This window comes from Macrobrachium nipponense, chromosome 10, assembly GCF_015104395.2.
Source record: "Macrobrachium nipponense isolate FS-2020 chromosome 10, ASM1510439v2, whole genome shotgun sequence".
Taxonomy (NCBI): Eukaryota; Metazoa; Arthropoda; class Malacostraca; order Decapoda; family Palaemonidae; genus Macrobrachium; species Macrobrachium nipponense.
In genome coordinates this window covers 28,653,606-28,666,105 of record NC_087204.1, presented here as the reverse complement: position 1 = coordinate 28,666,105, position 12,500 = coordinate 28,653,606, and the positions used below count along the sequence as shown (strand labels likewise).

The window sequence follows — 12,500 nt, the reverse complement described above, 5'->3', positions numbered from 1 at the left end:
GGAACAACCACACGCGATGTGGATTATACGAGATAGCCCCACTGTACTCTCATCAAATGTCCATACCCGTGGCCCGCTTTCGAAATTGATCGCGAGCGGAAAGAGATCTTCTGGGGATCTTTTACCTTGAGGGTAATGTTTAAAGCATCAAAGATCTGAAACAGCTGATTCTTAAGTGTTCATGTCAAGCGGTCTTTCGGTCTAAAGTAGCCCAGTATGCTCTCATCAAATAACAATACCCGTTTTCTATTCTCGCGATTAATCATGAGAGGAGATAAATTTTTACCTTGAGCGGAATGCTCTCTTCAGAAAAAAAAAAAAAAAAAAAAAAAAAAAAAAAAAAAAAAAAAACCGTACTCATATCAAGTGTTTTTTGACCCTGGTTACCACCTATGAAAGTTGCGTATCTTGTATCACTCAGACTCGTCCTAGGCTTTCTCTTAATTAAAAAAAAATGTTACCCTGACGAGTTTAATCCTGAAGAGTACTAGCTATCAATTAGGCAGCTGATGTGGTTTCGAAAATGACGGGTTTCTGGGAGGAGGGGTGAGGGGAACGGAGGGCGAACCAAGGGTTGGGGGGAGAAGGAGGGATTGGTCATGAGGTGGTTACTAAAACCACAAGGGTTTGGTTTCCAAACGTACAAGGTTTGATTTTCGATACTGGCGCCATTACCGACGCTGACTTATTTCCAATGTTTACGTATAACATTCCACTTCCATACTCACACATGGGCAGTACTAAAAAATGGTTATTTGTTTGTTTGTATGGTGTTTTTACGTTGCATGGAACCACTGGTTATTCAGCAACGGGACCAACGGCTTTACGTGACTTCCGAACCACGTCGAGAGTGAACTTCTATCCCCAGAAATACACATCTCTCACTCCTCAATGGAATGGCCGAGAATCGAACCCGCTCAAAAATAGTTAGGAATGGAATAGAATGGAATGTCATATTTAGGGCTAAGGCCAAAGGTTGGGACTAAGATGAATGGAATATCGAATTTACGGCTAAGGCCAAGAGTTGGGAACTATGAGGTCACTCAGCGCAGACAAAAAGGTTTGAGAGCCATAACAGGAGGAAACCACGCTTGCAAAGAACCTCAAATGACGCCTTCAGTCCAGTGCATGTGGCGCACGGTCGGCACTACTACTACTACTAAGGGGAATCCATAAATGAGAAAAGTCTTGTATATAGCCTTGTAAAATGAAGGCACGTGGATTCCAACAACGAAATTTACTTTACCGAAAGAAGGGTGAGAGAGAGAGAGAGAGAGAGAGAGAGAGAGAGAGAGAGAGGGAGGGGGGAGGGGGGGTAGCAGGCTAAATACCAGAAGCAGGATGTAACTCTCTATCCTAACCGGTCGCCATCCCTTCTCACACCACGTTATACTCTCGGTCCAGGGCCACAACAAATACGCACACCAGCGCGCATGCGCGCACGTGGTTTACGTCACACGCTAACTATGAATGTAAATCATACGAGGACTAATTCTATGTCAAATACACTCTTATTTACTTATTGGTACGGCCGAAAGCAAACGCTTGTGATTTCACTTGTAGATTTGTACCTGTACTATATATGTATAAACCTACACACACACACACACACACACACACCTATATAATATATATATATATATATATATATATATATATATATATATATATATATATATATGCATATATGTATACACACACACACGTGCGCGTATCATGTGTACATATACATTATAACACATGATTTACTATACTTACACACAAATTCATACAACAGATATATGATTTTTATGATAAATAAAATATATTATGCCATCATAAAACAATCTATACATAAACATGCACATGTAACATGTATAAGGATTATAACAAAAGAATGCCCGCTGACGCATGTTTGTAACCAGACATGTGCTCTGCACATAACCAAAACCTGATTTTAAACATTATAATTATCACTTTATTATTATTATCAGTTCAACTGGATATTTTGGAGGTAATTTAACATCACTCGTTGCAAATTTATAATTAATCATATCTTTGTTTACATTACAAATATAAATACGAGCTATTCTCGGATTCTCGGGCAACGAGAGAGAGAGAGAGGAGAGAGAGAGAGAGAGAGAGAGAGAGAATTTCAGCCAAGAATATTATGATTTTTAGAACAATCGCAGGTCCAAAGGCTGTTGTTATGATTACTATTACCTTTATTATAGAACCAAAACTTAATTTTTTATAACCAAGCTTTCACATTGTAAAACAGAAATGATCAAGAAATTTAGACAAAATCAGATCTAAGAGAGCATAATAATAATAATAATAATAATAATAATAATAATAATAATAATAATAATAATAATAATAACTTACCTCTCCCTACGTGTGAGTTTTTCGAAAACAATGCAATAAATGTTTTCCTCCTCAACATACCTAACCAAATTCCACTACCATGAACCTTCCACCCCCCCCCCCTCTCTCTCTCTCTCTCTCTCTCTCTCTCTCTTCCCCGTTTTATCGGCCGTTCTATCATTTCACTGGAAGCCGTCTTCCGTGACCTCTGTCATTATCCAATCACCTGCGTTCTCTCAAAGCATTCCCGATTCTCTCTCTCTCTCTCTCTCTCTCATCCTCTCTCTCTCTCTCTCTCTCGTTCTCTCTCTCGTCTACTCTCTCTCTCTCTCCTCTCTCTCTCTCTCTCTCTCTTTACGTTTTCTTGTATATATTAAACCTCTTATAATTATTATTATTATTATTATTATTATTATTATTATTATTATTATTATTATTAAACTTTGTGTATTGTAACGAACTCTCTCTTTCTCTAATTCTTTCATTTTAACTTAAACAGTGAAACCCAACATCGACTCTGCTGAATCTGTTCAGTCACTGGATGGGTGACCATTGAAGAACGCACCAACAAACGCAGTCATTCTTCTTCCTAATGGAATCTGAGGTGGTAGGGGCTTGCAGCCTCATCCCTGAGTACTAAGAACCGTGTGTGGGTAATAGCACCATGTGGAGCCAACTCCTCCGAAGATGAGAGAGAGAGAGAGAGAGAGAGAGAGAGAGAGAGAGAGAGAGAGAGAGATGAGTCTCCTGTTACTTAAAATTGCTAAGAAGTCGCAAAGGACTCCGACATTCATTTCTATTTTGTTCGACCTCCTTGAGGAAGGAAGGGGACACGAAGGAGAGAGAGAGAGAGAGAGAGAGAGAGAGAGAGGAGAGAGAGAATCCAGGACTGGAAAGATGTTTCCAGTAGCTACCCCTCCTTCCTTTCCCCCCCCCCCAACCCTGTTCCATTCAAACATTATTCTTATTTTCATTTTTTCTTTTTCTGGCCTTCTTGAAGATCCCGAGAAAGGTGGACTTGTGAAAAGAACAGAAAAAGGAAGAGGAAATGTAGAAGAAAAAAGACAAACAAAAGGCGAGAGAGAGAGAGAGAGAGAGAGAGAGAGAGAGAGAGAGAGAGAGGAGAGCAAAAACTCTTGGAGGATGTGTGTCCCTGCCTTTCAGACCCCCCCCACCCCTACCCAAACCAACCAACCCCCTCCTTTCAAACCTATTCAAGAAGGGCACAGAATGATATAAGACTAGATATTTTACTTGCAGGACAAAGAGAGCGACAGAGAGACTAAATTAATCTCAACATGCAAGCACATTTATTTCTTTGAATTGCTGTTTCTTCTGCAAGAGAATCATAACTCATATGTATATATATATATATATATATATATATATATATATATATAATAATAATAATAGAATAATAATAATAATAATAATAATAATTTGAAACTTAATCTGCGTCACTTTCTTGGCAGTAGAGAAAACCAACGGAAAGGTTGGACATTATTATTTCCGGTGCTCAAGTTTGATAATCTTATCACTAGGCTTGACATAAGCTGCGGTCAGAATAAAGGCGTGTATACATGTTAGCGTTCGAGCAATACTTCGTACCACGTATATAGTGCAGACATCTATTAAGAAATCTCTCTCTCTCTCTGCTTCTACACAGATCAATCTTAACCAATTTCAAGTATACATCCTCCGATTGACTGTCTGTGTATAAGACTAGTTGAACTAATAGTTTATAAGACAAATTCATCCTCTCTCACTCTCTCTCTTTGTCTCTCTCTCTCTCTCTCCCCAACTGAATATTAGTCCTAACAAATTTCTAGGGTAAATTCTCTGACTGTCGGCCTATGATACTACCTGTAAGGCTAGTTAGAAAAATCAAATCTCTCTCTCTCTCTCTCTCTCTCTCTCTCTCTCTCTCTAACAGAAAATTAGTCCTAACCAGTTCTAATAAACATTCTCCCACAGTCTATCAATGAGACTAGTTGCACGACTAGTTTGTAAAATCAACCCCACCCCCCCTCTGTGTGTGTGTGTGTATGTGAGAGAGAGAGAGAGAGAGAGAGAGAGAGAGAGAGAGAGAGAGAGAGATTAAAATGTAAAAAATCCACTATCCTCAGCCTCACCCTCTAGCGTTAAAAGAAAAGATAAAAAACAAAAAACAAGCGATAACGCTATCTAATCACTCTGAAAGCCTCTCCATTATAACACTCCTCTCACTTAAACATAAAAAAAGATAACACTAAAAAATAAAAACGTGCAAGTTCTTGGAATCTCAACCGACGATTAATAAAAGGTTACCCCTTTTGTGAACGCCTTGAGCACTGCAGTTATCCTTAATACCTTTAAGTGTTGTTATTATTATTATTATTATTATTATTATTATTATTATTATTATTATTATTATTATTATTATTATTATTGACAAAACGTAAAAGGTAATTCAGGCCTAACGTTACAAGCGTATAAAAATATCCAGATATAAATACTAGAAATAAACTATGATAATCATTTTCATTATGTTCTTATTGCAAGATTTTGAAAAATTAATTTTCGAGAAATGACAACAAATAATATGCATAGCAAAACTAAATAACTACTACCATTACTAGTACAGTTTACGTTACAGCTTACAATACAGTAACTAATATTACTCACGTTAGCAATTGCATAGACCTATACTGACAAAAAAACAACACCCACCTGGAGTACTTCGAGTGATAAAACATTTACCCAAATAATATTATATGATTATTACTAAAATCTACAAGCCAAACATACTACACATAGTCATAACGTCACTGAGCCGTTTAAATAAACAACTGATGTTGACGAAGTCGCTGATGTTCGAGTTGGTTGGAGCCTTTTAAACATCGCTTCTCAGAAAGCTGCATTCGCTCCATATTTGACGATGTTTAGTCTACATCCACAGCCAAGTGTTTGAAGTCCCCATCTTTGGAAACGTCGGTTCCAAACAGAGATTTTGGTGGTCCAATATTAACACTAGACTATGTTCAATAATAATAATAAAAAAAAAAAAAAGTGTCGTGTAGTTTAGTGCTATGTCACTTGTAGGCCTAGTTCAATAGGCCTATGCACCAGTCGAATTATCTGCTACATTACGTAGAACACTTAGTTATATTCTTTCTTTGTTAAAATAATTGATTTCCGAGGGATATATTCAGTTAATATATAGATTTTTAATGAAACATTTCGCATTCAGCAGTTTTCGAAATACAGAACATTTACTTAGCAGATTTCCACTAACAGTGTGTTTCAAGTAGTTGGCTAAGCCTTAGTACTTATCCTAAGGTGTTCTAATTTCTTTGACAATATCTTTATCATTTAATGACACTTTTAACATTAAATTTTCCAAATTAAGCCACATTTTCGTCAACAAGGAAAAAAAGGCACAGTAATAAATAAAAAAAAATAAAGAATAAAAAAAACACCACTTTCCGGGGATCACAACACTATGTTAAAGATGTCAGTTGGTAAACGCAAAACGAAAAGAGATAAAAATTAAAGTGTCGCCCATTCACCTCTTCACACATTACAGTGCTACCACCGACCATCGCCCCAAACTCGTCACTGGCGAGAAGGGAGAGATAGAGAGGAGAGAGAGACAGTCTGAGAGACAGAGAGAAATAAGAGGGCAACCGACACTTCATGTCTAGTAGTTGTCAGGTGCCGCCATTTACCTCTGATGTCTGTAGAAAAAAAACTGCTCGATTTCATCAATATATGCTGCGCTCTGCCTAGGAATTTCTATGTGTTGTTTACTTTCATATGCTTTCCGTTGTTTTACTTTGCTACTGGAGGTATATTTCGTCATTTAATCCCAGGAATAAAACATGAAAATTTTAACTACAAGTATACGATATTGAGAAAATCAGGTACTAACGATTTAATGTTTAAATCATTAATCCTAAAATAACAACTTTCCCTAATACCTCCTACTTGTAATTAAAAGTTTTACCATTCATTTCTTAGAAGAAGTGACGAAACAAAACCCCCAACTACATAATAAAACAACGAAAAACATACACACACAAGTAAACAGAGACACTGCCAGGAAATCCCAAGTTTCGAAATCGCCACCAGAATATTTCCCCTCTGGTAGAGTTAGTCAATTAAGAATGCCGCTGGCGTCCGAAATTATTATTCTTGTCATAAAAAAAAGTAGGAGTCCGCGTGGCAACAGCGCCCAAATTCCTGTGAGGTAATAAAGTGCAGGAATGCATGCGGAAACCCTTGGTGAAAGAGGAAGCAGTCCTTCTAGGTTAGTTTCCCTCCCTCTCTATGACATGTCCTTGAGCCTTTGTAGGGGGAAATAGAAAACGGGAATAAGGAAAAGGTCCACGGGTATACTATAGAAGACAGAAGATTAAAATCACGGAGAAAATGAAATAATTGACCAAATAAAAGACCAGAGAACTTAAAAACTAATACAAAAACAGCTTACGAATCTTCCGCACAACATTTTATTGACAAAAACACGAAAACTAACCATAAATACCCACATGACTCTGACGTCGTCGACTGTCATAGAAAATGTGATCTAAAAATGTACACTTGAGAGAGAGAGAGAGAGAGAGACTCGAATTGCAAGTGACAAAGAATACTTTTGACATATGCAGGTCCACGCACGGTATAATGCAGACGTCTGAAATATCAGTAGTTAAAAAAATAAAATAAATAAATATGGAGATGAGTCAAGCGAAGCAATTCTTGAGATTTCTTGTTGTTTTCCCTACAGCATCCACGAAGTCTGGAATTTCCTATTGCTGTAAATAAATAAATAAATAAATAAATAAATAAATAAATAAATAAATAAATAAATAAATAAATAAAATAAAATAAAGAAAGGAAACCTGATCACGTATTAGTCCTCCCAAAAGGTTGAGACATCTCTACCTGACCTTTCTCACACACACACACACACACACACACACACACACACACAGAGAGAGAGAGAGAGAGTTTCGTACTGAATACAGATGCGTTCGGGGAATCGTGTGTAACAGCCACAACGACATATAATGAAAAGAAAATGGGGATTCATGGCTGACTAAACTAATCATACACACTCTTTCAATTTGCCGTTATTCAACTAAGACGACGAATTACTACAACGAGGACGGTGAAATATGCATTCTTCAACTGCCTTAATTCTATTTAAACTAGTCTCCACCTGAACCATTATTATTTATTTTTTTTTTGAGTAGATTACGAAATTCTTTATGGATCTGTAATACAGCGGATTACTATAACTTTACCAAAATCAAATTAAGCTTTATAATACACCTGGATATAGATTATTATTATTATTATTATTATTATTATGATTATTATTATTATTATTATTGGAGTAAAAAAGACAATCAAAATTTGATTGATATATCCAATGATATAGTATATATAAATATGTATATATATGTATATATATATATATATATATATATATATATATATATATATATATATATATATACGAATAAGACAAAACAAAGGAACTAAAGGATAACAACAGTGAAATATCTCTGGCCCAAAGTACACCTTCGTATCTAAGGTTATAAGCCCTAGGTATTCGATAGCTGATAAGCAACAATAATAATAATAAAAAGACCAGCAACAACAACAATATTATTTATGTCAACAGATCATAATCAAACCATGATAATAAGGACTGTCACATATTTGGGAACTAATCGACAGTAATTTGGATAACAGTGGGTGTAATCATCTCCTTTGTTTTATAATAATAATAATAATAATAATAATAATAATAATAATAATAATAATAATAATAATAATAAGGGGAAGACAACCACCCAGAAATTCCTGAAGCCGAACCAAGTAAGAGACTCTGGGAAAACATATGGAGCAATCCGGTATCACACAACAAACATGCAACATGGCTCCAGGAAGTCAAGGAAGAAGAAACAGGGAGAATAAAACAAAGATTCACAGACATCACGACAGACACAGTCAGACACCACTAAAGAAACAAAATGCCAAACTGGAAAGCCCCAGGTCCCGATGAAGTCCATGGATACTGGCTCAAAAACTTAAAAACTTCAAGGCCCGACACCCACGAATAGCAGAACAACTCCAGCATTGTATCTCAAATCACCAAGCACCCAAATGGATGACCACAGGAAGAACATCCTTAGTACAAAAAGACAAGAGTAAGGGAAATATAGCCAGTAACTACAGGCCTATCACCTGCCTACCAATAATGTGGAAGTTACTACAGGTATCATCAGTGAAAGGCTATACAACTACCTAGAGGAGACAAACACCATCCCCCACCAACAGAAAGGCTGCAGAAGGAAGTGTAGGGGCACAAAAGACCAGCTCCTGATAGACAAAATGGTAATGAAGAACAGTAGGAGAAGGAAAACCAACCTAAGCATGGCATGGATAGACTATAAGAAAGCCTTCGACATGATACCACACACATGGCTAATAGAATGCCTGAAAATATATGGGCAGAGGAAAATACCATCAGCTTCCTCAAAAATACAATGCGCAACTGAATACAATACTTCAAGCTCTGGAATAAGACTAGCAGAGGTTAATATCAGGAGAGGGATCTTCCAGGGCGACTCACTGTCCCCACTACTCTTCGTAGTAGCCATGATTCCATGACAAAAGTACTACAGAGATGGATGCCGGGTACCAACTCAAGAAAAGAGGCAACAGAATCAACCATCTGATGTTCATGGACGACATCAAGCTGTATGGTAGAGCATCAAGGAAATAGATACCCTAATCCAGACTGTAAGGATTGTATCTGGGACATCAGGATGGAGTTTGGAATAGAAAAATGCGCCTTAGTCAACATACAAAAAGGCAAAGTAACGAGAACTGAAGGGATAAAGCTACCAGATGGGAGCAACATCAAACACATAGATGAGACGGGATACAAATACCTGGGAATAATGGAAGGAGGAGATATAAAAACACCAAGAGATGAAGGAACTACGATCAGGAAAGAATAATATGCAGAGACTCAAGGCGATACTCAAGTCAAAACTCAACGCCGGAAATATGATAAAAGCCATAACACATGGGCAGTGCCAGTAATCAGATACAGCGCAGGAATAGTGGAATGGACGAAGGCAGAACTCCGCAGCATAGATCAGAAAACCAGGAAACAAATGACAATACACAAAGCACTACACCCAAGAGCAAATACGGACAGACTATACATAACACGAAAGGAAGGAGGGAGAGGACTACTAAGTATAGAGGACTGCATCAACATCGAAAACAGAGCACTGGGGCAATATCTGAAAACCAGTGAAGACGAGTGGCTAAAGAGTGCATGGGAAGAAGGACTAATAAAAGTAGACGAAGACCCAGAAATATACAGAGACAGGAGAAAGACAGAAAGAACAGAGGACTGGCACAACAAACCAATGCACGGACAATACATGAGACAGACTAAAGAACTAGCCAGCGATGACAATTGGCAATGGCTAAAGAGGGGAGAGCTAAAGAAGGAAACTGAAGGAATGATAACAGCGGCACAAGATCAGGCCCTAAGAACCAGATATGTTCAAAGTACGATAGACGGAAATAACATCTCTCCCATATGTAGGAAGTGCAATACGAAAAATGAAACATAAACCACATAGCAAGTGAATGCCCGGCACTTGCACAGAACCAGTACAAAAAGAGGCATGATTCAGTGGCAAAAGCCCCTCCACTGGAGCCTGTGCAAGAAACATCAGCTACCTTGCAGTAATAAGTGGTACGAGCACCAACCTGAAGGAGTGATAGAAAAACGATCAGGCAAAGATCCTCTGGGACTATGGTATCAGAACGGATAGGGTGATACGTGCAAACAGACCAGACGTGACGTTGATTGACAAAGTCAAGAAGAAAGTATCACTCATTGATGTCGCAATACCTGGGACACCAGAGTTGAAGAGAAAGAGGAGGGAAAAAATGGATAAGTATCAAGATCTCAAAATAGAAATAAGAAGAATATGGGATATGCCAGTGGAAATCGTACCCATAATCATAGGAGCACTAGCACGATCCCAAGATCCCTGAAAAGGAATCTAGAAAAACTAGAGGCTGAAGTAGCTCCAGGACTAATGCAGAAGAGTGTCATTCTAGAAACGGCACACATAGTAAGAAGAGTGATGGACTCCTAAGGAGGCAGGATGCAACCCGGAACCCCACACTATAAATACCACCCAGTCGAATTGGAGGACTGTGATAGAGCAAAAAAAAAAAAAAACAAAAAAAATAAAAAAAAAAAAAAAAAAAAAAAAAAAAAAAAAAAAATAATATAATAACCCGAATTAAAAAAGAGATGTTATCCTTCATTTTATTTTATTGACCTTCATAGTCTATAAATGATAATAACTCAATAATAATAATAATAATAAAATAATAATAATAATAATAATAATAATAATAATAATTCAAACCTTTAAATTTCACTTAATGAATGAACCTCAAAATAAACGTCCATTCAATCTCTGGGGTTTTCACTCTGATGGTTACTCATTAGACTCAGCCGAAACGTTACAAATGACGATTCTCTCGAGGAGTACACTACACATATTACAGTGCTATAACAGCAGCATTCTAGTGCCACCCACAACAATGCGCTCATTGAATGAGTGCCATAACAATGCCATTGAGGATTTTACAATGCCACTGAAAAACGTCGGTCGCAAATTACACTGCAATAATGCTGTAACGGTACCAGGAGATTGTATTGTCATTACACATAACAGCAATTTGACTCATTACAGTGTTTCTGCTTACGATATTGCAATGATGCATTGCATGCCACTGCATATTACAGTAGCAGGAGAGAATTTAAAAAAATATATATACAGAACAGCATGACACTGTTATCACAATACACAGTGCATAACAAATTAGTTATTAAGTATGAAATCACAATGACGCATTGGATACCCTTGCATATTACAGCAGCAAGAGAACTATTCAAGATAAGTTACAGAATAGTGCTGTAACAACGTTACCTTGTCATTGCAAAGTACAGTCAAGTCTCTAACAATTTACAGTAATTACATACTAACCCGCCACCACGAAATTACAGCAACATTACACATTTCACAGCCGAAACAGCACTGCACAGCAACTCCTGCACCGCATTGGTAGAGCCAGATAGAATTCATGCAGACACGGGGCGATGGAATTTGCATAAAAGCTTTTACCACAACCGATTTATACTAATAATATGCAGCGCTGTGTGCTTCAGAGAGAGAGAGAGAGAGAGAGAGAGAGAGAGAGAGAGAGAGAGAGAGAGAGAATGGTTCTACATAGCAGAGCGCATCGAAACCATCCTATTAATAAAAGATTTTCATTGTGTGTGAGAGAGAGAGAGAGAGAGAGAGAGAGAGAGAGAGAGAATGGTTCTACATAGCAGAGCGCATCGAACCCATCCTATTAATAATAGATTTTCATTGAGAGAGAGAGAGAGAGAGAGAGAGAGAGAGAGAGAGAGAGAGAGAGAGAGAGAGAGAGAAGGTTCGGTATTCCTATTAAATGTCCCCTATTTCAAGCAAGCAATTGGAAAGCTAGGAGAGAGACGAGAGAGGAGAGGATGAGAGAGTAGAGGAGAGAATGAGAAGGAGAGGAGAGAGAGAGAGCATATGGTATTATTATTAAGTGGTAAAATCTGGTCAAAGGGGAACATTTACGACTTGGTCGAAGTCAGGCCCAAATGTAATGTCCAGATGTACGTACAATGAGCCGAAGGAAAGCGATTATATTTGTCATTTAAAGTGACCTTCATGATACTTCTTGTCTGGTAATATTCGCATAATTCACACAAAACTGATATGTATCAAATTTATACTAAAAAGCAAAATGCTTCGTAATAAAATCAAGATTTTTAATAATTTCATAGAGAGAGAGAGAGAGAGAGAGAGAGAGAGAGAGAGAGAGAGAGAGAGAGAGAGAGAGATGAGCACAATAAATCTGAAGTTAACTAAACCTAAATAATAATAATAATAATAATAATTCAATTTTCTATTTGCCCTCTCTAATTTACCTATTATTTGATCCTCATAAATTATGATGTACAAGTCGGAAGATAAATTGGAGATTAATGCAGATCAGACTGCAATAACCGGAAGTGCAATACAACA

At 37.4% G+C, this 12,500-nt stretch overlaps 1 protein-coding gene across 5 annotated transcripts in view; it reads right to left on the bottom strand.

Annotated features, from left to right (window-relative positions):
* The window catches only part of LOC135223521 (treacle protein-like), a 443,099-nt gene that overhangs the window by 118,687 nt on the left and 311,912 nt on the right, over positions 1-12,500 (bottom strand). For 2 of the 5 annotated variants that reach the window (XM_064261980.1, XM_064261983.1), the window contains exon 1: positions 5,895-6,023. The exons of 2 other annotated variants lie outside the window; for them this stretch is intronic. Coding sequence is in view for 1 of the 3 variants with exons in the window: in XM_064261984.1 (XP_064118054.1) it covers positions 5,895-5,927 (33 nt within the window). In the remaining 2 variants the exon portion in view is untranslated. Of the gene's footprint in view, positions 1-5,894; positions 6,024-12,500 lie in introns of those variants that run through there. One more of the 5 variants, XM_064261984.1, reaches the window with a different exon arrangement.